The following is a 27,099-nucleotide window of genomic DNA, read 5'->3' on the forward strand; positions in this document are numbered from 1 at the left end:
AAGCAGAGAGAATTGCTACCTTTAGATTAATCGAACCAGTATGAAACTCAGACAGTCTGGTTTAGTACCTTTGGAATGGCTGCTTTTGCAATGTGAGAGCACAATTTTGCTACCCTAATTTACCAAAGGTTTAAACTCAGGAAGTTTCGTACCAGACTGAATTTGGTTATCAAGAAATTGGCAAAAGAAAAAACAAGCTTTGTTCAGAAAAGTACTGATTTTATTGACTCAAACTGTATTTACACAACACATTCATATGTTCAATATCTTACAGAACTCCGTAAAAAACTTGACCAATAAAACTGCAGGAGCAAGTTCCAGACTGAACCATGAGTACGTTTTAAGATATCTGACTGGGTGTCCAGTTGTATGGGCAATTTACTTGACTGTTCTTTGTAAACAACTCCTTTTAAAAATCAAAATGAAGGGTGGGGAAAAGGAGGATCAGATCAAAAAGCTGACACTTTTGCAAAGCTAGTTACACTTCGCAAGACCAGACTTTTGGCCAAGCATTCAACAATGCATTTTTCTGTGATTTTTTTGGAAACAAATCACATACAGGTATATTTTAGATGAATAATCAAAATTATTTATTTCTTTTTAGTAAGCCTACATACATTTCAAAAAAAAAAAAAAAAAAAAAAAAAAAAAACAATACTATGAAGTTTGTGCATGAATCTCAGTTCTTTCAGTGTTTGGGAGGTTCAGTTCTGGATTCCAACGCAGCTCAAATCAAAGGTACGTTTCTTCGGCTGACAAATGAAGGATGATCTTTTACCGGTGAACTGATGATACCACATACTGGGAGTAGAATATCTTTGTCTCTGCACAAGACACCACTTTTCCATCCATCTCTAATACAGTTTGGTTGAATAAATATTTGTTTGTTTTGGAAGTACAAACTAGGTGAGTTTATTTCTCTTCCAGAGTGCAAGTCAGCATCACCACACACTTGGCAGTTAAAATGGCATCCCTCCTCTGATCTGCCTAACAACCTCTTCATCTGTTGTCTCTTCTTTCTCTTTTTCACGCTTTTTGTTCCAGTCTTTAAGGCCTTCTGGTAGAGAAGTATCCTCATCCAAACTTCCTGTCCCTTCAACAAATTCTTCATAAGTGGACTTCTCTGCAAATGGTCTTGGGCCAAGCAAGTCTACCATATCGCTTTTATCAAGCACTTCCTTCTCCAGTAGTCGTAGGGCAACCTGCAAGAGCAGCAAGTTATGTCACACAGAGTACCATCAGTTGTCTCTCTTCTCACAGGAGTTTAAGGCAGTCTGGGACAACATCAATTCAACACAGATAAATTTGATAAACAAGGTGCTCAGAGTTTACTTAGTACCCAATTTTCCTTTTGTCAGAATTTATGCAGCGTATCTTTTTCTTCAAATCCTACTTAAAAGGCTTGGCAAAACACTCTATGGGCACTGCTACTGTTACTTGTTACTTTAGAACAAGTCTTTCTCTGCTGCCAAAAGGCTCCTGATGCAATGCATTAAGCTATAGATTCAAACAAGTATTCTATGCCAAATGTTATGAGCTAAACAGAGCAGTGTAAAATACTAATGTATATAAAGCACATGTGTAGTTCATAACCTTCTTGGGTCAGTGAGCATTCAGTGAAAACAATGATCTACTAAAATGCCATTCACCAAATCCATACAAAACTTTCTTCTTGTCAATAAGCATAACAGACAGGTGCCCATCCTGGAAAGTGACCTGTTTGCTGTACTGGGCTTTCTGGTAAGGAGGAAAAGAACACACACAAGGGTTGCCTCAACTGCAGCAAGGCAGATCTCAAGCAACCCGTGCACATGGAAGGAATTTCAAAAATAATTCAGATAGAGGAAATATTGCATACCTCCTTTCTTAGAGATCTTCTTTCAGCCTAATCATTTAGAACCTTTGTACTGACTGTTAGGTATTGTGTTTTTGTTGTTGTTTTTTGTGTGTGTGGTAGTGACTTTTTGTTTTTATTCTTTGCTTTGTTATTTCTTTTTTTTTCCCCCTCTTCATTCTGGTCTATTACATCTATTGACACCTACTTTAGCAGGTAGACAGTTCTCCCCAACTTCACAAATGAATACTGAACATTTTAGCAACGAGAATTTGGCTTTTAACTTACAAGCTGGTGCCTGAAAACCATCACAATACTCACCTTTTCTACTTCTGCTTTCTTCTCGGTCAGAAGAGATAATGTCCTCTCATAAGCAATGTTAATAAGTGACCGAACTTCTTCATCTATCATTCTGGCAGTTGCCTCACTATAGGGTTTCTCTAATACCATGTCTCCTTGACGAGGGAGGTCGAAGGAAATCTGCCCAACTTTTTCATTCATACCAAACTGGACAATCTGAAAGTAAAGGGGAGATGGTGACATTTTAGGATATATTGATATCAATCTGGTAGACAGAATTGAAATTAGGAAGTCATTAAACCTGCTGAAGAGAAATTCCAATCTTTTTTTCAGGGTTCTAGACCTTTCTGGAGACAATATGCTTAATCAAATGTAAGTCTATACTTACTATTTTCTATTTAAAACTGAACAAGAGACACTGATGGCCAGATAAAAATTAGCACTGCCAAGCATTTCATTAAATGTTAAACTTCCAGAACTGAGAAAATAAGCAATTTACCAAAGACCAGCAAATTGGTGTGGTTTGAGAGTGGAGGATAAGGGCAACGTGCTGTAAAGAAGAAGAGGATCTCCTCTAAAATGCCTCTCTTGCTCACCTTGCAAGCATCTTATCAAATGACAGCTTTTATGTTGATGCAGGAACAAGAATAAGCATCTACACAGTACAGAGCTGCAGTTAGATGAGTCACTACATTCTTAAGATTTCATATCACTTAGCTGTGCTAAGTTAATATGGTATGAAATGTCTGAACTGACAGCAAATAGTGCCCAAGTACAAGGTTTTCTGGATTTACATATACATGTCAATCCCAATTGGGTCTTCAAGCTGAGCAACTTTAGAAGTAGCATCAGAGAATCAGATATATGCAGTAAACTAATTTTTTAAGTAGAGTTCCCACATGTATTTGAATGCAGTGCAGCATGCACGTTCCTCTACAGGGTGGAGAATAGCGATCAGCTCACTGCAAGACTACAATGTAACAGTTGAGTCATCAGCACCTCCATACAACAGCAGCATAATGTTTAGTCACATAATCTTTTACTGAGGTACGCTTTTGACATACGTGATTAAATCACATCCTTTACAAACATTAGTGTTAAGCAGTAGAAAAGGAAAACAATAAGAAAAATAAGTATTACTCAAGCATATACCTGAGCATATGCACTCTGTGTCACCTTCTTCAAGTCATCTTGAGCACCGGTTGTAATTCTTCCAAAGAAGATTTGCTCAGATACACGTCCACCCAGTGTCATGCACATTCTGTCAAGTAGTTGCTCTTTGGTATAAAGATACTGTTCTTTGGGTAAATACTGAGCATAACCCAGTCCTTTACCACGAGGGATAATAGATACCTACAATCAAAATAAACAGAATGCTAAATAGTGTTTAAAAAAAAAAAAAGTTTGTTGGTTTGACTTAATTTAATATCACAACCTATACCATACTCACCCTTCAACTTTAATTCAGACATTACTTCCGTTTACTGTTTGGCCCTCATTGTGATTTATTCTTAAAAGCCCTGGCTAGCTCTAAACTGGGATAACAACTACTAGAATATCTGGAAAAGAAAGGTAAAACCACTGTAACACCTTTTGCAAAGACTGCATGGCATTTTTTAAATGTGTTAATTAAAATGCATAATTCTTTCAGTAATACATACTGGGCTTTAAGTATTCCAGAACAGATTTCACATTTCTCAGACAATTCATCAACAGAATTCTGAATAGATAGCTTCCATGCTTTCTAATATTCCTCTTTTGTGCAGTAAGTTGTAGATGAAAAATTTTAAGCTTGAAAACTAGACAACATTCAAAACACAACGTCACAGCAGGTTTAAGAGATTGGGCTGTTCTCCCTTGTTTTCAACTTGCCAAGCTATGCAAACTCAAATCAGCTTCTGGATGACCATTTTTGTAGCTGTATTCCTGAAGAGGTGTGCACCTGCACAATCTGCTAAGATTAGCCTAAACACTGCATCTGAACTAAAAGCCTCTGAGAAAAAGCAGCTTTCAAATCAGGCAGTCTCGTGGGAACATCAAGTTCCTCTCACTTTCCAAGGCCATTTTTACTACAAACCCCATAACGCCCAAGTCAGAAAATATTTAAGAAAGCTACACAAAGTGAAATAAATCAAAACATAACATTTACACAGCCTTTTGTGAGATTACATATTTCAATGTCCTCCCAGCATTGAGGGAAAAGAAAAGAATAGGAAAAAAACCGCTTCCTTTACCTTTAAGAGTGGGTCAGCATGTTCCAAAAACCATCCTGCAACTGCATGCCCTGCCTCATGATATGCTACTGTCTTTTTCTCCTCTGGTTGCAGAACTTGAGTTTTCTTTTCCAAACCTTCATAAAAGAAATTTGATTAAATCCTTTCAGACGTATCTTTCTCCACTGGAATCCCTCATTTCCATTTAGAAACACAGTCAGCAATACTTAGATGCCACATATATACTCTACTGAAGAAATTAATATAAAACAAAACTAGCAACTTTTAGAAGTGTTGTCTCTGAGGTTTTACAGTAACCTTGTCCCTTATTTTAAAGCTGCAGTTCTTTAGAATATTCAAGTTTGTATATAAAACATCTGCTCTTTAAAAATCCAGTCATTTTCTAGATTTAAACTTAACAGCAGTTAAAAGCATCACTCAATTCAAACAACTACTCCTCCTGTCATTTTGAACAAACTAGAAAGTGTCCTGATTGAACGTCTATTTCTGCTCCTTCTCCACTTCAGAAATCAGCAAAATAACCCAGCAACTTATTTGCTAAATCTTAAGTATGTTTAGGAGGAAAGACATAGCCTTTAAGAAGATTCTTCCCACGTAAAAAGTGCCTACATCAACAGTGTTGATGAATGACACACTTACCTCCAATCACTCTTTCAATTGCTTGCTCAAAATGCTTTTGGTTTATAGCATCTGAGAGATGCCGTGCAGCAATTAATGCAGCTTCATTACAAACATTGGCAATATCAGCACCTACAGGCAGGGAAGATATAAGTTACTTATCATTTTTACCAATCTTCTTTGTCTAGCATAAAAACATTCCTATCTATGATTATGTTTCCACAGATTCTCACGCAGAATAGAATTAAAGGTAACAGACTCCAAAGTAATTCATTACATGTACATGGTGTTTTTTTCAGATAGATTTAACTACACACACTATGATGATAAGCTGTAGGACCTTGCTCTTAGATATACTGTTACTGAACAGAGCTTACAATCAGCAAGGTGCTGATTTGTACATCAGGTTCTACTGCACCTTCTGTAAGCTCTGCCTGCAACAGACTGCACTGCATTTAGCCTCATTTAGACTTAGAGAGACAACTTTCCTACATATGGTTCAAGTACAGCTCAGACCTTGACATGAAAGGAATCATTTCAGAGACACACGACTGGCTTCAAGCCATTCACTTCTTGTTAGCTTTATTTATGGTAATGCTATTGATAGTTTCAAAACAAGCAAAAAAAAAAAACGATCACTGCAGTTGCCAGAGATGTTGGCAATCAGATGTCAGAAAAAGTTTTATTAAAGACCACAGATAGTGAAGAATTCATTATCAGTCAACACGGGTATTAAATGGATTATGATAGAAGCCAAGAATGTTGGTTTGCACATTCATTTCTAATTCAACAAAAGGTCACAGTACATTTTTCAGGGAGAAGACTCTGCATTCAGAAATTCAAATTACCCCCATAGAATGTTCATGCAAACTACTATGAAACAGTTTGCTTTTTTGGTATGTTCAAAGCATCAAAAAAAACCATATTCAAAGGTAGATCACAGAATCACAGAATTGTAGGGGTTGGAAGGGACCTCCAGAGATCATCGAGTCCAACACCCCTGCCAAAGCAGGTTCCCTACAGCAGGTAACATACCAGTGTCACACATACCAGTGTTGGCAACGAGAAATTTCTGGGGTGCTTCTGCTGAAGACAGAAGCTGGTATGTTGTATGTCAACCTGACTGAGGGAGACAAACTCAAGACCCTCAGAAATCTCCCAGCTGCCCAAACAGGAAAAGATGATTTCACATTGTTCCAGCAAATAAAATAAAGTAAGAGAGCCAGATTGGATCAAACACAAAAATAAAAAGACAAAATGAAAAGAAGAAATAGTATCATAAAATATCTACAGCAGAGAACAGTGATACTAAGAGTTACCTACCTGAAAAACCAGGTGTTAGCGATGCGAGTTTTCTTGCTAGGTTATCTTTATCTAAGACTGTATCTAATTTGAGAGGTCTAAGGTGAACTTTGAAAATAGATGCTCTTCCTTTTATATCTGGAGGGCCTTTAAAAATTAAAGAAAGATACATCTTTACTTTTCATAAGTAAATCAGTGTGCACGGAGAATTTACATATGTAAATAGCTAGTGAATTTGGTAGCATTCTACATAAGCAGAATTAAGTGATGCACATAAACTTACCAATGTAGATCTGTCTGTCAAAGCGTCCTGGTCTCATTAGAGCAGGGTCTAAGATATCTGGCCTGTTAGTACCTGCCAGAATTACTACATTCGTGGTGGTATTAAAGCCTGTTGAAAAAATACAATAAAATTCTGTGTAAAGGTAACTGTCAAGAAGAACAAATCAACAAACTGTTGACTTTATGGGGCCACAACAGTACTGGCAGTTAACAAAAATGATCTTAAATAGTTCCTTTTTCTAGAACACTGTCCAGCTTTTCACAACAAGCAAAAAATAGCCTTTGGCTCTGCTTTCTGTAGTGCTGTATCAAAGCTTACTTTATCTACAAAGGACAGCAACAGATTAAGTTCCAAGTAAACTGCAGAACCAACATGGTTAGCTATGTGTACGTCCATATGCCTAAATATATTTTTAACACACAGACTGCCATCATGCAATTTTATTTTTCACTTATTTAACTTTGACAAAGTTATCAGATGCAGAACAATTGCTCTTCTTCCTGAACAAATTTTAGTAAACATCAGGCTGCAGCAAAGTGAGTCACCATTACTCATCCTAGGAAGTAAGCACGACTCATTTTAGGAAACACTTGCTTCCTAATACAAATGTAATTTGTATTTAAAATCAACCCAGTGTTGGTTAATAGGTCTGAGAAGTGCACTAGTTCTTTCATTTGTGTTCCTCCCTCTACTACCATCTGCACACTTACATCTTGCACCTAAGACTGCAAACATTAACGCAGCGATCGATACAGCGGGTACTTCAGTCACTAAGGACTTATGATTAGATCCTTGTCATTGTAATTTAGAAATTAAATATTTACCATCCATTTCTACTAGAAGCTGATTGAGTGTGTTCTCTTGTTCGCTTTGTCCTCCAAAGTTGCCTCTTCCTCTCTTCCTTCCTACTGCATCTATTTCATCAATGAAGAGGATGCATGGGGCATTTTTACGAGCAAGAGCAAATAAGTCTCGAACCTTCAGAGGAAACAGAATATGAAAGAGTTAGCCACTGTTTGACAATGGTGCTGGGACTGTTAAGGCAGTGGAAAATACTGACTCTTAGTCATCCTGACTCTCCATTACACGGGCTATGAAAACTGAATTCACCTCCCAGTATTTATTTTTCAATTAAATTAACTTCTAGAAGCGTGTAAAGATGGCTAGCACATGATATCTATAACCTGGAAGTCCTTCCTCCCCCCAGTAAGATACTGTCTACCAAATCCTACTGTAATACTTATACCACAAACAGGCTACAAGATGCAACATTACAACATTCTGCTCACAAAAATATCAGGACTTCATTAAAACCAACTCAGCAAGTTCACAGACGTGAGTGATATAATTGGAATAATCAGTAAATTAAAAAATACAGAAGAATTACACACAGCTCAGAGCTTTAATACTTCATACATTACAGACGGCAACTAGAATAGATGTCTCTAAAAAGACACGTAGGGTACAGAAGATGTGAAGTGGTGCAAATTTTGGACAGTATGCCATGTTGCGGAAACTCATTCAGATTTGTCAACAGAGTTCGAATAAAAGTACGTTGAATAAGAACAAGAAATGTGATGAACAAAGAAAAAGTGTCAGGTGTTCAAAGTGAACTACCACCTTTGGTCTGAAAGAGTGATCCAAACTAAATGACTATTTTTCAGAAGTAACAGAACTAAAAGACCACACAGGAACGAAGGCTCTTTTCCAGCATAGCGTAATTTACAATTGATTAAGCATCACTGATAAGTCTGATTTACCAAATTCATAGAAAATGAAACAAAACCACTCTCTCACAATGTACTGAAAGGTAACCAGAAATTATCAACAGTGTTGAAACATTCACAGCTGAAGGAGCAACTGTTATGTCAAAGGTATCACTTAGTGCTAAGAGGCAATAATTACACCTGCACCAGTCAAGACAAAAAGGTTAACCTACTTTGCTTTCGGGCTTTTCAGGTTTATGCTAATAGTTAGTGACAATACAGCTTGAGTACCATTAGTATTCCTAGACATCTACCGCCTTCCTGGAGGATACAGGTCTGCTTCTTTTGTTACTGTCTCCTAGTGAAGTCCTTTCTATGGTAGGCTTTTTTCAGCTCCCACTCATCCTATTGACATGATCACTACCTTCACAGCTTTCAAACACAGTCACCATGTAAGTTTTTTTTACCACCATGTTATTTCTTACATGTATTTCCTTCCTTTGTCTATACCCTTTCCCCATCACAGCAGTTCCATTTGACAATTTCCTTATATATTTTCAGTTTCACTTGGCATCTTCATTGGAACCTTCCCTCCTAAACCAGATTCCACATTCAAATCTCTAAATGTCCCCTGTTCCCTCAGTCGCAGGCTCTATACCAACCAGTGTGCCTCTCACCTACTTCCCTTTTCTCTTTATAGAAGATCTAGAATTGCCTGCCTTCAACCATCATCTCCCATCTATATTACTGGAAGAAGTACTTCAGAAAAATCAACAGAAGAACTTAAGGTAGCAGGAAGCATATACTCAAACAGAAAGCTTAACCACAAGCCTCAAATAAGTCCAGCCACATGAAAATTGCAGATTTTCACGGCTTTAGGAATTTAATCAAAATTAACTTGCCTGTGAATTTTCACAGGACCTAAAACTGCATGTATCTGGTAAAGCCCATTCCCTGTAAAATTTCAAATTCAAATCAAGATCCTAAAGCACTTCCATTTCACGCTCAAAAACTGTAGCTAATAAATTTCAACTCAAATTCTCCAGAACAGCGTCAGCCTGAAAATATACTTTCTGAGGCTTATGACAAAATGGTTAAGAGCTTGGTGAAGGTATAAGCTGTTGGAAATAGGGCACAATTTTGGACATTTTAAGGAGTTCTATTTTTCCAGCTTTACAAAACATTTCCAGCAGCTTGTTTCTAGAACATATTTAATCGGCAGTTCTGCGTGTCCTCCTTTCCGAGGCACGAAAAGACAGACTTCAAACTGAATGTCTGAAATACAGTAGTAAAAAAAAAAAAAATTAAAATGGAAGTGTTGGAACAGAGCTAACACTTTCCACTTAAAATAGCTCATTAAAAATGTATTAAGGCAGAACATAAAAAAGTATGATATATTTGATTGTTTAAATCACCTGATCTCCAGAAATTAAAGCATTAGCTCCATAATCCACGAGCTCCTATTTCAATCAGAAGCTCAATTGTGTGACCAGGACAACTACATTCAAGGGTTTGACACTACAAAGAAAACAAAGGTCTTCAGAGAAATATGAATGATTTAGAGCAGAAAAAGACACCCCCATAGCAGCAGCCAAATGAGGTATGTATTTCTGACCCAGCTAGTGTGTTTACTTTGGAGCAGAGCTTGAAGACAGCTTTGTTCTGGTTTTCTTTTTTTTTTTTCCCCCCCTCCAGGTCTCTGTAAAGAAGTAGACCCTTAGGGCCCAGACAACCTATAATCAGTACTGAACTACATTTCTTCCTTTTATGAAAGGCAACTCTATGCTTCTTGTACTTAGGCAAGCATCTAATATCACTTACAGGGTAACCTGCATAGGTTAAGTAACTTAAAGATTAAAAAAGTTATTGATTAAAGCCTGAATCTATCATCAAACTGTCCACCAAATTTGACAGACTCTTCAACAACCACCACACATAAAACAGCAAGGCCAAAGACTTACTCGAGCTGGACCCACACCAACAAACATCTCCAAGAACTCTGAGCCATTGACTGTGATAAATGGTACATTAGCTTCTCCAGCAGTAGCTTTAGCAAGAAGTGTTTTTCCAGTACCTGGAGGACCTGTCAAAATTGCCCCCTGCGAGAGAAACAGACATTTTCCTTATGAAAACAGTGCAACTATACCTTACTTACAGATCTTCTACATGGTAAAGCCATGGTTTTCCCTTTACCACAGTAAAAACGGTAGAAGAAAAGAGACTGAAATTTCATCTGTCATTTAAGCCAGCATGAAGAAAAAAACAGATACAGCATTTTCATGTTGACTCAGAATTATAGGGACAGTGATTTCTTCATCTAACATTTAAAAAAAAGTGGCCTGTTTCCAGCTGGGCTGCCACTACAGCATAGTCAAAAAGTGACAGGCAATTCTATAACCATTACAATACAACTATGGTAGACAAGTACCCTGTGTATAATTTCTAACTTATACAAACAGGTGAAATACTCCATTAAAAAGTTTTCTGGCACTATAGTTATTCTGTTGGCATTTAATGTCTATTATTTTTTTTCCTGATTGTGAGAAGTTAGAAAGTACTGCCTATGTAAATGTTCATGGTCCAGATCAAATTCCTGAGGATTAACAAAAGAATCAAATCATCATCTCTTAAGTCATCACTTCATTACCTTTGGAATTTTTGCTCCCAGATCCTCATATTGCTTGGGATTTTTCAGAAAGTTAACAAACTCCATTATCTCTAATTTGGCTTCCTCACAGCCAGCTACGTCTTTGAATTTGACATCTATCTCGTCCTTAAGGACTTTGGCTGTGGTTTCACCCACACTGAAAAGTCCACCCATTCCACGTCCTCCTCGACCTAAGCCTGCAGGACCTCTTCTTAATGTGTACAGTAAAGAACCAATAATAAGGATTGTAGGCAGCAAACTCAGGAGAAACGATCTGTGGAGAAAAACAAAAAGCAGACAGCCAAGCATTACAAAAATCCATTACTGAGCACAGCATGTACAAGACATTGGTTTCATCACAAGCAAACCTAAACGAATTCAGAACTAATAGTCTAGCTTGCAAAGATATTGTAAATGTTACTCTACAAGATGTTCACACTGGGAAATAAAATACATTTGAGAAGCAAAAAAGATTCTGATTTACAGATGTCAAACCGACCGAAAAACTTTTTCTAACTGTAGTTAAGAGCTGAATTAATTTTTCATTGCTGCCCTCTCTTACGCTGCTGGAAAATATAAATTGAAGCACTTAGAGGGTAATACATTCCTACTCTTGATGCTCAACAAGCAACAGTTTTGTCTTTCTCTTTTTTAAACCAACATCAAGTGATAACAATAAGTACACAGAGAAAAACTGCATTCCCTAGGAAACAGAAGCAGCTCATTTTACGTGCCCTTTAAAGATGAATTCACAGGACTTGGATGGAAATGGTTGTTTTAATCAAAGCGAGCTGTATTAGGTAACATATAATCAGGATACACTACACCTTCAAGCAGAAAATTCTCAAAAATACATACTCACTCTTGGTCCCCTAAGTCTTTCTCAACTTCTAAATTTCCTTCTGTGTTTGTTTCTCTGTCCCAAGGCTACAGCCTTGTTCTGATTACTCAATTGCCTGCCATCTCACACGGTCTGTCCTCCAACCTCCTAGCACAGCTCTATAAGAGCTGAAAATCCTAATACTAAACCAGTTCTCATTATCACAGCATTGGAGCACTTCATGGCTTTTTCTCTGGAAAGAACAGTTCACAAGACATTCTCTCAACTCTCAGCAATAATAAAATCCTAAAGAGACAGGAGTACTACCACAACTTCCCACATAAGATTTTCATGCTCTTGCAAAAAGCCCAGATTTCTAGGATGAAAAGGAAGAGCCAGATATTCCTACACTATGGAATTAAACAGATTCTGAATCTGTGATCATACAGCTGCTGCTCAGCTATGAAAGACCTATAAGGAATACAAATCTTAAAGTATTGGAACCATTACTCCCTAATGGGTTAGCAACAATGCCATACATCAGATGTGCTATTTTTCTTAAACAACTTGCTGATTAAAAGCATGATACATCTTCCAGCTCCCGCTAACAGGCACAATAATGTAATTCCCTTTATCACCAATACCTTGCCTTTTTGCAAGGTCTCTGTCAAATTTACAGGCAGAAAGTGATGTCTTTTACAACTCAGTCAATAGACTGCAGTTCTGTGCCACATTTTGTTCTCTCAAAAATCCCTGAGCACCATCTCTGGAGCATTACTGCTGTGTCTTGCTGACTCCTGCTCTAGTCCAGGCCACCTAAAGGGCTCCTGTGAAGAAAGGATTAGTTGTGAACAGAAATATGTATGTACTGAGATTTTTACACAGATAATGTACTGAAAAGGTCCTGTGTTAACTTTCAGAAATAAAGCCAAGATGACTATTGTTGAAACTAGATGATCATCGTGGTTCTTTTCAACCCAGGCCATTTTATGATTCCACAATTGTTCTGATAATACTGCCACCCAGTGTAGCATAGGAGGAATGTCTTACAACCCTACTGTAGAGACAATTTCTCATCAAGATACTTTAAAAACAAAAACAACAAAACATGCTTCTTACCCATCACTCTCTGTTGAGTAGACTACAGGCAGCCTGTTCTCCACTTCTATACCCAGGTCTTGCTGTACAGTTTCAAGATTACGTTCAAAAGTGTCCACACTACCGATATTAAACCAGACATACTGCTGAAAAAAAGAGCAGAGATCACCACAAAGTGCCCTATCCCACCTCAGCTTAGTTTTAAGCCAAATTCTAGCACATACACAAGAAAACATTAGAAGATAATCAGACCAAAACATCATTTTAAGTTATCTTATAAAGTACGTAACCAATGGAAGATGCATCTAATAAATCTATGGCTTACCAACTTGGACACTGTGTTTGTCATTGCCTCTACAGAAACCACACATCCAAGTTTTTGTGCATTATAAGTACACTGAAATCCTGGCCTTTCCTCCATAAAAAAAAAATGGAGGGAGAAATATTTAGAATAGATAAACAGGTGTTTAGGAGAGAATTACATAATCAGAAAAAAACACAGCACTGAACCAGCAAGCACAGCAATCATACAACCTACTATTTCACCATAAGATCTCAGCCTTCCTGACTAAGAAAAGCAATTATATACATTTGGAATCCATATTAGCTTTAAAATAAATTGTATTCACAAAAGACAGTATGAAGTTATTGTATACCTGGAAAACAATCCAGATTCTACTTTGAAACACAGATGAGATTGGGTCTGTTTTGTGAGAATCTCCCCTTTTGCACCATGACCTGCCTGACTTGCCCTTCCTCTAATGCTGGAGAAAAAAAAGTAACCCTAAGTATTAACTGATTGAGAAACTAAGGCAATGGATGGTATGTGGGCTAAAGAGTAGGTGAGTAAATAAGTTGCACTGAAATCCACAGATGAAGTAATTGCTGCAGATTTCACTCTATCCTGGAGGGACCTGCAGTTTCAGAAAGTCAATTAAAAAGCCCAACAAAACCCTAAACAAACAACCTATCACCAATTAAGGTAATGACGTAAAGCCTCTCTAAGCTATGAAACAGTAAACAAAAAAATCATGACAATAAGAGTCAATCACCTGCACAATGAGAAGGTCTGAAGCTGGCAGAGATGGTGCTCAGAACAAAAGTTTTCATGTTTATGTATATGAGCATTATGTTTATTTTTTGAATGGGTCTCAGCCTGCAAGCATTATTCTTCGGAGAACTTTTATCTTCATCAGCCTATTCCTGGTTATGTTTAATTATATTTATGTTTATATATATATATTAGGAAAAGTAACTCGCCGAAAAAAGTGCATTTCTCAAGAATAAGAGCTGGTAGTTTAGCTTTAAAATTGCAGTATCAAACAGAGAAAATTAAAAGTTTCCTTATAACTAACTATCTAAAAGCAGCCTGGGGAAGAAAAGATCCAAATGCACATTTAAGACTGGTATATTCTTGAGCTGACAGTAATTAGAAATACAGAATCTTCAATAATTTCGCACTCCTTCTGTCCATATATTTGTATTAAGAGCACGGTGCAGGAAAGGAACTACTTGGTTATGTCTTGCTATAAACCTATGCCACGTAGAATAATGTAACAGTAAAGCAAAAAACACATTTAAAATTAAAAGACAACTAATGCTCCTAAGTTCTCCGCATCAAACTTTATCAAAAGGCTGCCTTGTTCTTTCTAAAGTCTTGTGTAAATGTATTAGAAACATTTACCCATTCGTGAGGAGACTTTCCTGGCACAAAGATCACTCTAACAAAGCGCTTGTTCACCACTTCCAGTCTGTCCACCTGTGGGGAAAGAACAAAACCTGTCACCTGTTAAAGTGTACAAACTCTTATCTATTCTTCCATCACAGCTAGCACAGCTGCATACACCAGATATGAACCTGTTCTGTTTTCTAGCAAGAAAAAAAATAAGTCACATTGTAGATCAGGATGGTTCCACAAGACACCATCCGTGTCACACAAGTTATCCAGTTTTTAACTCTATTTAAGATCAGCTCAAAAGTTTCTAAGTAAACTGTGCTGTTTCAGATGTGTACAGCAAATTTTATACTCCCACATGCTTTTGCTTGGTAGCTCTATTTAAAAAAAAGAAATATCTCAAACTAGCCTTAATCCTGCTCACGGCTAGAAATAGTAAAAGCTCCTCCCCACTCCAAACTTGCATCCTAGGAACGCCATTAACTAAGAATCTCAAAGAATTTATTTCAGTGACAATTTAATTTAACTTCATTAATTCCAATGTAAGGAAGCAACTACACAACTGGTAAACAATGAATATTGGCACAGCAGAAATCAGATGGAAAGGATGACTTCATACCTTTTCTTAAGGACAAAAAAAAAAATAAAGAACAAATCCACCTTCTCTCAAATTAGAGGTAGAGTGAGGTAGTTAAACAATACTGTTGTTTTACTATTTCAGTGGTCAAACATAGAAAGTGATAAGCCACAGAGTGCTAAACTCCTTCAGCAGCTTCCAAACTTAACTCTGCTCTTACAATTGTTCCTGCTAATATAAAAGACTTCCTGTACTGCCACATTAAACACAGGAACATCCATAAGTTACCAAAATAATTTTGTAAAGGTAACAAATCAGAAACTAAAATCAAGAATCAAGCTGCAGGTTCACAGATAAAAAACGCTAAGCTTCTTATTTTAAGATGGAAAAAACGTCAAATTCCTAGTTTCTTGTGTTTTTCAGTGTCTTAGAAGGTTACAATTGCTAAGGAAAATGGAAGAGTAGTTTAGTTCCATTTCTTCTGCCTCTTTCCATCCAATAAATGGTTTCAGCAATTTTTAAAGTTTTAAAACTAATTACGGTTCTACAAGTCGGGTCTGAGCTGCATGCAGGCTAGCAACACTTTCCTCAAGTTACCACGTGTGAACATTTATGGTAAAACTCATGCAAAATACAAGCTAAGAAGCCACTTAAGATCTGATCTGACTTCAGGAAGCAAGACTACCTGAACATCTTTGTTATGGACAGTGTGTAACCCCAGCACTGCTGATGTTTTTCTCCCCACTAACTGGTCAGGACTACAACCAACAGCTTTTGATGAATACATTTTTAGTTTATGGGAATATCCAGACCATATCTTATAGAGGCCAAGAGACTTTATTTTATGCAACAAGCTACTTTCATAATGCTCTTCTGCAACCATGAGGTTCAGACCTCATTAATTGTTACTGATTACTTCTTTTTTTTTTTTAACTGAGCTAGTGTCTTAGCTGCTGTATAAGCATAACCAGTATGCTTCCATTCCACAAGATGTACACATAGTTGCCAACTAAGAACAGAACTTCCAGATGCAGCCTGAGAAGAACAGTAGAAGCATAAAGAGCAGCTCTGCATTGAGCATTAAGACAAAGAAAGGTAGGACACAATCTGTTTAGCAGTTTATCACAGCAACAAAGGTGCAGGAAACATGCTGTTAACTCAAAACCCCATGTCTGGAATGCAGAGGAGGAAGCAAGCCTGTGTTCTTCTAACCTGCAGGAGAAGCTACAAACATGGAAATAAGAGAGCCCAGCATTTGTGGCTCCTGAGGTGGAACAGGCCTGTATAAAACACTCAAAATCCTGCACTTCAGGGCATCACCAACCTATTACTCCAACTGTGGAAAGATGTCAAGTTACACAGAGATATAGGACACTGATGACAGAATTGACTGCTCCAGAAGTAGCTCTACGTAAGAAGGAAAGAAGAAATAAAAGGAGAAAGCAAGTAAGGGAGACTACTTTATAATATGGTTAAGCCAATTCACTGCCCCTGAAAGGGATTTTTTCATTTCCCACCCTCTCCTGTCTGTTAGCACCACTGCTACTCAGATCCCTGGTAATCTATTAATATAAGGAATGAAAAAACAGAAGTCCTCCCACCCCCAGTAGGGCTAACGGAAGTATTTAGGGTTAGGAATAAGTTCCTCCTCAGGGCACATGGCACACCTGCTTAAACCATTAAATCAACAGTAAATCCATCCTGAGAACTGAAGCCACACTGCCTCTGAATTAGAACACTAGCTGTTTAACCGAGAAGCTCTACTCTGAGTTGTCCACTCCCTCTGCTTTCTTGAACTGACACAAGCCTTTATACAACCACCTGGAACATCAGACAAGGAACTGATGAAGATGAAAGCTAATCCCTTTCTCTCCAGCGAGCTCTCACTGCACAGCTACAAAACAATACAAACACAAGCAGGGAGGCAGAAAGGAGCGCCTACAGCACACTGATTCGTCATTCTGATTCCCTACTACTCACCACTCCTTTAGAAAGGTAGTTATTAACAAAGTCTTTCCAGGTGATTTCTCTCCCAGGGACCCTGAAGAAGAAGTAATAAACAACCATCGTCCAGAAAAATGAACTTCCCACTACGTACATACGAAACTCTCTGACATCCCAAGGAATGTCACCCTAGGGGAAAAAAAGAAACAAATTTTAGAATATACAGTACAGTAAGTAAACAACAGATTCCAGTATCTATTTGAGTTATCTTCCCTGCGTTCAAGGTTACCACGGAGAACATCAAATAAAATTATATTCTGCCGTATTAACATGTTTCAGTTGCTTCAGATATAATTGAGGAGTGGCAAAGCTAGTGGAAAAAACATTGTTTCTACAAACAGTAACTGCACAGTCTTCATTTACGAAGTACTTTAAAAGAATGTTCTGTCATCTGTTATACGACCTTTCCCCTCCATTTTAATTTCCCCTGCACTATACACAAAGCCTACAAAAACAACAAAAAAAGAGGGGAAGAGAAAACTTACACACCTCCAGTAAAATGAGAGCAATATTCTTACATTGTTAAACGCTATAATCTTCGTGCTATAGCTAATGACAGTGAGCATATATTACAAAATTAAGCTTATTCAAGTATGCCATCAAGGTCAAAATGGCTGACAGCAAACTTGTTAAGCTTGTTTAACATTTTCATTTATATAACATGTCTGACATTTTCAGACAAAATATGAAACTCTTAAAAGCCTGAGGCTCCACTACAGAAATACAGATTATGAGCAGCCGTATTCATATACCTTAACATTCCATTAAGGTTCCTGAACCAGTTAAAGAGTTGGATGCCTCTGAAGGTACATACAAACAAGTATTTATGAAAGGCAATGAGTGGGAGTGCCACCTAGAGCCGGTTACTACGAAATACAAAGCACAGGAGGCCTAAGAGGAACATAGGCAATCAGAGAAATGTCCCTAGAAAGCAAAAAAGCACACCAGGTTACTTCAAGACAGTTAATATCAAAAAGAAAGATATGTTAAGGTCAAGACCTTCTGCAATCTGGTCCACCAGTTAGCATCTTCTTTCTTGCCACCTTTCTTCCCACCACTGCTGCCTCCCCCACTACCAGTCCCACTTGGCTGTCGGGCACCAGCTTGCTTTGCTTCTAAGGAAAAAATAAAACAACAAAAATCGTATCTTTATATTTTATAGCAATCTCACTCTAATGTTAAAGCTAAAATAAAACTAAAGAGGCCTGCAAAATGAACTAGTAATGATGCTTCAATAATCAGAGAGAATGGAACTACCCTTTTCTGTAGAAAAAGATACTCCAATTGGCAGAGAGACATCTCTATCATACAGTTTTGATCAGCAGTGGAGTCTGTTAACTGCATACCTGATGACACTTTCGGAAAATGCTACCAATATATAACAAAGCACATTATGGAAACTGTGTGAAATGTATTTCTCCTACACTAATCCAAGACATGCAAGATTATCCTCAGCTTAAAAAAAAAAAACAAAAAACAAAAAAACAAAAAACCAACACATGCAAAGAAATCCTCACAAACTCTAAGCAGCACCACGTCCCAGAATTCACCTCCCCCAGTCATAATATGCTCTTCTTGAAGGACAGACTTTACTGATACCACAGGTGGGAGCCCTGTTTAATACTCCAGAGACAAGCACAGCACAGCACCACGCTGCCACACCAGCTCTTCTTTATATGTGCTTGGTTCTTAGCTGAAGAAATGGTTCTGGATTCCCATCCAGAAAGACAATTCTGCCTATTCCATTCAACAGAAACTGTTCTAGCTAAAAGAAAAGTTGAGAACTAAACACACAAAGTATCTGAACGCATGACTATACCAACTAATAGGAAACGGGAAAACTAGAATTTAAGGACAAGCACTTCAACAAGAGAATGACAGAAAATGAGTATTATTTCAGAAGACACAACGCATGAAAGCAGAACATTTTAAAAAGTCAACTTGTACTTTCAAACTAACCTAGTACAGAAATATGTTCTCTGAAAAAGAAACAACAAACCCGAAAACAAACCCAATGTTTAGCTAGAATCTAATGTAATGAATAATATAATGAACACATCCTAAAAAAGAGAAGTGAAATCAAATGGCTGTTTGTACCTTTTGTTTCTCCAGCTGAACCTTTAGTTGCATTTGGTTTCTTCCCATTGGGAAAATATTTTTCAAATCCTATCAAGAGTTAAAAAGCAAATAATTGTTTTTTAGTTTACAACTGTAACATTACATTTCAGTAGTCACAAGTTGAATGTATACAACGTAAAAAAATTAGTAAGCAATACATTCACTGCAGAATATGGCCTTGTTCTTGTCCTTTTGCTGAAGAGCTCTATCAGGTTCCCATGAATATATCTTATACTATTGATACTGAAAAACTCAGTATCAAAAACTTAATAGCTTAAAGCTGTCCTTTAAACCAGAGACAGACAAGCTTAGCTCAACAGAAAATAGCGCTGCACAGTGTTAAGTTGAGCAAACTGCAGTCAGCTCTGTTTGTGGCTGAAAATACTATAAATCACTGCTCCACCTCAGGATTAATGGCTGATTAATAAAAGAGCTTACTGCCCTGTACACAATAAACTTAAGCAGCACATGAGCATCGTCCTCAGCCGCCTGCTTCACTCCAGTGATCAAAGCTGCAGTCACCTTTGGGAGGTTGTGAGAAGAGCCTTCTGCAAGCAGCAATGACACTTGCCAAGACTGTCCTTCTGTCAGTCGTAATACCGGTGAAAGCACTTTCATGAGGCTGAAAGATGAAAAATAAACGTAAGCAGCAAGAAAATGATGCACACAATGCTGAGGCACTTTTTGTGAAAGAACTGCAACCCTTTCCTTGCAGTTAAGATCCCCTTGAAACCAAAAGGAATGCATCACACAATATCTACGGCCAGCTAAGGAACCAATGCAGGGAGGAACGATGCTTTAAGAGTAAACCCAAACTCCTGTGTAGGTACAGATCCACGTTAAACCACTGCAGCTTAAGCCAATAAGATTGTCTAGTGATGTTTGCCATTTAAGTGCAATGAAGGAAATATAAGCATTTTAAAGTATTTGGTTACAATATCTAAAGCTTTCTTTTAGAAATGAAGTAGAGTGTAATGTCTAGGGAGTTCAAGCTCCCTTTCTTCAAGGACATATTTCAGGTAAAAGAAAATCCAAGCTCCCCCCCCCGTCCTGAAAACTTGAAAATTCACAGTACTCAGAACAAGACAGCAAACATCCATCTAGCCTAAAAAAGCCTGGACTACATCTATGAACTAAACCTCAAAGTTAGAATCCCTACAATTGTTAAAATTGGAATATAGCAGTTTTAAACAAAACCTGTGCATAAAGAAAAACACGAAGGGCACTGGATTCCACACCCAAATTACTCTAGGAACACTGGCATATTGTCACTTCTGATTCTCCACAAGTCTTCTGCGTGGGAGCTTATTAACTGAAGAAACAGACCACACCTACTGTGAGCAGTCATCTAGTTCCACCTGCTGGAACCAAGAAGAATGCCAAAGTGTCTTTCTAGCTTGCTTTTGCGATAGACTGTGCTAAGAAGAATTCCTTGGCTGTTTGATGCAGCCACTGCAGATCCTTGAAATAAAGTCTGATTCTGGAAATTCAGAAGGATATTTTTCATGTAATGCACATACAACATGAGTAGCCTGGAGAACAGCTTACTTAGAGAGCAGCTTCCAAGGTCAATATGTTATCACCTCCACCACGAGCAATAGCACGTGTGCTCTTGGAAGAGGCTTTGGGACAACTGGGATGAATCTCTATGGGCAAAAAAAGAAAAAAAAAAAAAAAAAAAAAAAAGAAAAATAGGGCCTGTCTCTATCTTTACTTCAAGTGTCAACAGGCTGTGAATGCAGCAACAGATGAAACTGAAAGCCATGTCCAAAACACTGGCTTCTGTTCTATGTTGCTGGCCTCCTATAATAACAAAAATTTAAGATTTATTCCACAAGCTCAGATTGTTTTAACTGGAATAACTGGAACGTTTTAATTGTTTTAACCGGAATGAATGTTACTGGATACTCCCATCTCATTAGAACTAAAAGGTAACTGCTTGTTTTAAATAAAAGTCTGAGTAAGCCAAATCCAACTGCCTGGCGTGGCAGGGCCAGCATTGGCTTATTACAGCCTTAATTCACATTTTTATCAGATTTCAAATTGGAGAGGGAGGGAGGCATGCAGAAAGAGGGAAGAAGTAGCTGACACTGCTTTGGGGGCAGACCTGATGAATACAACTGGTTTATTGCTGGACATTCTCGACAGATCCCAAGATCTATCAGTAAGAACTTGACAAGCAACTATACATTTATTATGCAGAAGTGTTTTAAAGTTGATTTTGTGAGAAAAGGAAAGAACCACCTTTACAGCACGTTCAAAACATCACCTGACTGAGTGACAGCACGCTTTTATGCTACGTACTGACTCATCAAAACCTATTCCCTGCAAACGCAGTTTCCTTTCACCATCTCATTCCAGAAAAGCAGAAGTTTGTAGAACCATACTGCAATGGTAATGAATACTTTTTGACACGGTAAACCACCAAGATGAAAGCTGATCGAATTGATTCTGCTACAAGAGCTGTCCTCAAGCTGGCTGCCTGTGGAAATGCCACAGCAACCTCAGCAGTTGGAAGCACACCCACTGCCCAAGGACAGGGAAGGCAAACAGCACACGTTTTGACAGGATGCTTAGGTAGCACAGGGACTGTTCTGGGCTAGGTACCAGAAACTGCCCCGCTTCTCCCAGTCAGAGATGAAAGAACTGTCACAGTATGCAGAAAGAGCACGCACACGTGTCATAATTTTTTTTTTCTTCAGATAAATGTGACATCTTTCTAAAAATCGAGACTATTTTAAATAGAAGTTCAAGCAAGTCTGAAGCATACAGAAGTCAGTTTTACAACTGAAATACCTCAGAAATGAGGTGACAGTGTTACTGCTCCTGAGTATAACAAACACAGGATCTGTAGCACCTTCTGAAGGACCTTCTCCACAATTCCAACCTTAAATAAAATGTGTAATTTAAAAGAAAGCAGAACTACTGAATTTGCAGAAACACTGTGACCATAATCAATCTTTGTTTGCCTTATATCAAGGATACCCAAAGAACAGAAAAGTCACACCAAGTTATGTAAATAAAGGATCAAAAACACAGTAATTCAGGAAAGTTACAAGTTTAAAGCTTTATCCATATACAAGTTCCAATTTATGGTTCTTAAAGAAAGAAAATGCAGTCGAAAGTTATCTCCAATATCTAACCGTGACTGATACTACATAAGAGCATGTTGAGGAAAAGAAACCAAGCTGGCAATAAATAAATAAATCTAATTTCAGATAAGTTACTTATCTTGTTTTGCTACCCATAGAAACACATGAATGCTGGAACGAACATGAAGTTCTCCCCATAGCACAGATATAGAATCATAGCAGCTTTAAGGTTGGAAAAAACCACTAAGATCTCCTAGTCCACATCAACCGATCCTCACCGTGTCTGCTAACCCATTTTCCTCAGTGCCACACCCGCATGGTTACTGAACACTTCTAGGGACAGTGACTCCATCACCTCCCTGAGCAGCCTGTGCCACAGCCGCATCACTCCCTGAGAACAACTTTTCACTAATATCTAACTTGAATCTCCCCTGAAACAACTTGAGGCCATTCCCTCTTGTCCTACTGCTAGTTACCTGGGAGAAGAGGCTGACGCCCATCTCACCACAACCTCCCTTCAGGTCGCTGCAGATAGCAATGAGGCCTCCCCTCAGCCTCCTCTTCTCCAGACTGAACAATCCCAGCTCCCTCAGTTGCTCCTCATAAGGCCTGTGCCTGACCCCTCACAGCTTTATTGCCCTTTTCTGGATTTGCTCCAGAGCCTCGATGTCTTTCTTGCAGCAAGGGGCCCGAAACTGAACACAGCATTTGAGGTGTGGCCCCATTACTGCCGAGTACAGAGGAATGACCACCTCTCTGCCCCTACACTATTTCTTCATTCCCAATAAGAATCCATCATACTCTACCGACAGTAATGAGAAGCAGTCTTCAGACAAACTAGCAGCAATGCTGTTTTACTTTTTTTTTTCTCCTAACCATGACCACACAAACACAATTCCACCATTTACACTAGAAACTCACTAATCAGTAGAACAAGTCACTAACACCCCTGCGTGCGTTCCTCTCAGAGACATCCCTCCCCGCACGGACAGCCCAGCAGACAAGGAGCCACAGCAGCTCTCCCAGCTCACCACAGTCAGATCCAGCACTTTGCCTAAGCTATCGCTGACGCAGGACAGCAACAACCACCTTTTCCCAAGCGCTAACGTAGACCCGTAGTCAGTTCCTCCGAGACGTCGGGGCCGAGCAGGGCAACGCCCACCCTACAACCGAGCCGCCGTACGAAGGGCCGACGGCCGCCCAGCACCACTCAGCACTCACCGCCCGCCTCGAGGTTCCCAACCCGCACCGCGGTGTCAGCTCACCGGGCTGACCTCGCGCCCGCTGCTGAAGGTTCCCCCGCCGGGGCCCGGCCGCCGCTTCCGGCTCCGTATTTACGCCCGCTCCCCGTCCCCGCACCGTTCCGAGGGCCGGCACCGGGCAAACGCGGCCCGCCCCTCCGCGGCCACCGACGGGCCCGCGCGCACACAGAGCCGCCCTGCCCGCGGGCCGTCGCTCACCTGTGCCGGGCGGGGCCGCGGCAGCGGCAGGCCTCTCCCGCACAGCAGCTGCTGCAGCAGCACCCCGGGCAGCCGCCGCCGACCGCCCAGCGCCAGCAGCAGGTAGCGCTGCGCCATGGCCCCGACGGCCGTTCCCGTGGCCGCCGTTCCGCCGTCACGCCGCCGCTCCGCCCCCGCGCGCTACGTCCGCCTCCCGGCGTCATCGCGTCACTTCCGGCGGCCGCGGCGCGAGCTCAGAGCGGAAGACGGGCCCCGCGAGGCTCCGCCTGAGGGAGCGCCCGGCCGGGAGGTGACGTCATCGCGTGACGCTCCCCGGCACGACTGAGGCCCCGCCCTCCCGTTTGCCGGCCGGCGCGCGCTGCGGGCGGTGAGCTCGCGCCGCGTCCTCCCGCCCGAGGAAACGGCGGCGGCGGCCATGAAAATCTGGAGCTCGGAGCACGTCTTCGGGTAGGGGGTGGTGAGCCGGCGGTAAATGGCGGGGGAGGGAGCGCGGCCGTAGTTATCCCGCTGCGAGCGAGCCGCGAGGAGGCGAGGCGGCGAAGCGGCGGCGGCCGTGGAGGCGTCCTGTGCGTCCCCGCCAGCTCTGTGCTGGAGCCAGGGCGGTCGTTATGTCGGGAGATGTACGAGCTCCCCGCCACAAGGAGATACGAACGGCCCATCCTGCCGTAGCGGGGCTGCTCCCGTCCCGGGAGTTTGCGATTACCGAAGCTTGATGCTCTCTAAACTTTTTAAATAGAAACAATTCCGTATTGAGAAGAGTGTCCGTAACAATAATGCGTGCTAACGAGCTGCTGGAAGTAGAAGGGGAAGCACAGGCTTAAGGCTGCAGAGTCGATCACAGAATGATGGAATGGTTTGTGCTGGAAGCGACGTTTAAGATCATCTAGCTCCAACCCCGGCTATAGGCAGGGGCATCTCCCATAGACCGGGTTGCTCACAGCCCCATCCAGCCTGGCCTTGAGTGCTTTCAGGGTGGGGAGACATTCACAGCCTCACTGGGCAACCTGTTCCAGTGTCTCACCATCCTCACAGTACAGAGTCTCTTCCTAATATCTACTCTAAATCTACCCTCTGCCAGTTTAAAGCCGTTTCTCCTCGTCCTGTCACTACCTGCCCTTATAAAAAGGCCCTCCCCAATGGGATGTGGTTTCTCGAAATCTGTTTCTTTATTTTGAACTTCCTGATTGCTTTTATTTATTTATTTATTTTTGACTCCAAGGTGATAATTTCTGTTCTCTTTTATTTGGTGTGCTTATAATTACGGTAGAATTTAAATTGGAATGGACTTCTGGCGACCACCTATTCCAGCTTCCCTCTCAGAGCAGGGCTAACTTAACTGTGGGGTTTCTTTGTCAGTTGAGTTTGGAGGCGGGTGGAGATTCAGCAAACTCTGTGGCCATCCACCCTGATGCTACATTTTTTATATAGTTAATTGGAACGTCACATGTAGTAGTTTGTGACTGTTGCCCTTTGCCCTTACTTCTGTTAGTCATGGGTTAATCATTCCTTTCTTTGTTCTCCATAAAGGAATATATGTTGTTTTCCTGTTTGCGTATTAACACTTCCTGATGGTTTTTCCAAGCATCACTTAATTCTGAAGGGACATTTGGGAGCTTGTAAAGTTGTACAGCACATGCCGCGTTAAGAAAGCTGGAGCCCTGATTTAGGGTTCCCGAATGCTTGCAAATAAATCCAAACTAGTCATAAATGATTGTCTCCTCTTTCTCCAGGCACCCCTGGGATACAGTGATCAAAGCTGCTATGAGAAAGTACCCCAACCCAATGAACCCATGTGTAGTAGGAGTAGATGTCCTCGACAGAAGCCTTGACAACCGGGGGAGGCTGCACAGCCACCGTCTGCTCAGCACAGAGTGGGGATTGCCAAGTATTGTAAAAGCGGTATGGTTTGCTGAGGGTGTGATGCATTTGTGTGTCGTCACGTGAACTGGCACTGAATTCCAAGTAAAAACTTGATTTTTGGGGAACGCCATCCACAAATATCACGTAAGCTGTGATCAGTGTGGTGCATAGCAAGAACGCATGGTAGGCTGCAATATGCGGCCTGTCTGTGCATGCCTTCTGAGCTGGTCTGCGTCACTCTGTGTCGCTGATGCAACATAGCACCTGGTAGTCTTGCCACAGATAGCAGTGGTTTTGTGTTTGTGAATTGTGCTTCACTTTTCAATTATTTTTTTTTATGTTTTGTCTTTCTTCACTTTCAGATTTTAGGAACAAGTAGAACTCTGACTTACATTGAGGAACATTCTGTGGTGGATCCAGTGGAAAAAAAGATGGAGCTTTGCTCAACTAATGTGAGTGACAGCTTAAGAAGCTTCTGGTAATTAGTGATGGAGATTAGATATTTTGTCTCTCTTAACAGTGTGGCAATGAGTTTACATCTTTCAACAGAAGGAGGCAATTTCCAGGTGCCTTTATTTTTTTTTCCTTCTTCCCAGGAATTCTTTTGAGTCAAGGATTTGTGACTCTCTTAGTATAAGACTTTCTCAGGATGCACATAATGTTTCAACTTTAAAGCAAATAACATGTTCTGCTTTATACTACTGTTTGCAACTGTTTGAAATGCCTTTTTCTCCACGAGTGTAAAGGAAGTATTATGCTGTGTTTTGCTATCCTGGGAACTTGCAACTCTGAGATTTGAAGTAGAGCTGTCTGTATGGGAGAGAGCCTTGTCTTTGCATGAAAGGTGTTTGCTTTCCTTGCTATTAATTGTTGGTACACGCAGAATAATGTCATAGTGGTCTTGGTCTTAAAGAGCCTTTCTGAATTGCATGCCATAAATCAGATATGGTTTGACATTTAAAAGAGAGCAAATGGAAAGCTTTTGTGCAGTTTGCTGTTAATAGGAACTTTGATACAATTACATCTATGATAGGACAGTATGCATCACCCTTCATACGTCTTTTTATCAACTGTGTTCTGGGTTTTATGCTCTGCATCTGCTGCTTTGTCTTTGCCTTTAAATTGAGTGCTCTGCTACTTAACAGTGCTGTCAGTAATACAAAAGTGAAGGATGATATGTGAGAATTTCACATCTTTTTTTTCTCTTTAAGATTACCCTTACAAACTTGGTGTCTGTTGATGAGAGACTGGTTTACACACCTCATCCTGAAAACCCTGAAAAGTAAGTAAGGGTATTTGTATGCTTTTTTGTGTATTGGAAAAAATATGGTAGGCAAATTCAGTGTGAGTATTAACTTCTCTTTATTCTCTTACAGAACTGTGCTAACTCAAGAAGCAGTTATTACTGTCAAAGGCATTAGCTTGAGCAGTTATTTGGAAAGCTTAATGGCAAACACAATATCTTCTAATG

The 27,099-nt window shown here is 40.0% G+C and overlaps 2 protein-coding genes across 3 annotated transcripts in view; one reads left to right on the forward strand and one right to left on the reverse strand.

The window, feature by feature from the left end:
- Nucleotides 1-198: 198 nt before the first annotated feature.
- On the reverse strand, nucleotides 199-23,885 carry AFG3L2 (AFG3 like matrix AAA peptidase subunit 2). Its single transcript, XM_042839128.1, has 17 exons — nucleotides 23,769-23,885; nucleotides 19,739-19,838; nucleotides 19,196-19,264; nucleotides 18,098-18,213; nucleotides 17,075-17,227; nucleotides 14,527-14,601; nucleotides 12,864-12,988; nucleotides 10,925-11,198; nucleotides 10,239-10,376; nucleotides 7,396-7,549; nucleotides 6,572-6,679; nucleotides 6,310-6,435; nucleotides 5,008-5,118; nucleotides 4,369-4,484; nucleotides 3,287-3,487; nucleotides 2,156-2,350; nucleotides 199-1,202 (listed from the first exon to the last, which is right to left on the reverse strand). Exons 1-17 carry the CDS (start codon nucleotides 23,883-23,885, stop codon nucleotides 960-962), a joined length of 2,421 nt encoding a protein of 806 aa, XP_042695062.1. The 3' UTR covers nucleotides 199-959.
- Nucleotides 23,886-24,125: 240 nt separating this feature from the next.
- The window catches only part of PRELID3A (PRELI domain containing 3A), a 10,153-nt gene continuing 7,179 nt past the window's right edge, over nucleotides 24,126-27,099 (forward strand). For both annotated transcript variants that reach the window (XM_042835952.1, XM_042835959.1), the window contains exons 1-5: nucleotides 24,126-24,215; nucleotides 25,499-25,667; nucleotides 25,991-26,080; nucleotides 26,840-26,910; nucleotides 27,005-27,099. The exon at nucleotides 27,005-27,099 ends at the window's right edge or, in 1 of these variants, runs on beyond it. In XM_042835952.1, the coding sequence (XP_042691886.1) occupies nucleotides 24,184-24,215; nucleotides 25,499-25,667; nucleotides 25,991-26,080; nucleotides 26,840-26,910; nucleotides 27,005-27,099 (457 nt within the window). In that variant the 5' untranslated portion in view covers nucleotides 24,126-24,183. The remainder of the gene's footprint in view (nucleotides 24,216-25,498; nucleotides 25,668-25,990; nucleotides 26,081-26,839; nucleotides 26,911-27,004) is intronic.

This window comes from Centrocercus urophasianus, unplaced genomic scaffold (genome assembly GCF_019232065.1).
Source record: "Centrocercus urophasianus isolate 14NV4802_14NV808 unplaced genomic scaffold, USGS_Curo_1.0 seq_11, whole genome shotgun sequence".
In the NCBI taxonomy this organism is placed as follows: Eukaryota; Metazoa; Chordata; class Aves; order Galliformes; family Phasianidae; genus Centrocercus; species Centrocercus urophasianus.

Excerpts from the sequence above, each read along its gene's own strand:
- AFG3L2 (XM_042839128.1), bottom strand. The coding sequence starts at position 23,885 with ATGGCGCAGCGCTACCTGCTGCTGGCGCTGGGCGGTCGGCGGCGGCTG. Across the intron at positions 12,989-14,526 it reads GAAAGTCTCCTCACGAATGG|CAGTATGTCTGGTTTAATAT; the intron begins GTAAATGTTTCT and ends TCTTTTTTTCAG. Across the intron at positions 4,485-5,007 it reads AATTGAAAGAGTGATTGGAG|GTTTGGAAAAGAAAACTCAA; the intron begins GTAAGTGTGTCA and ends TCTTTTATGAAG.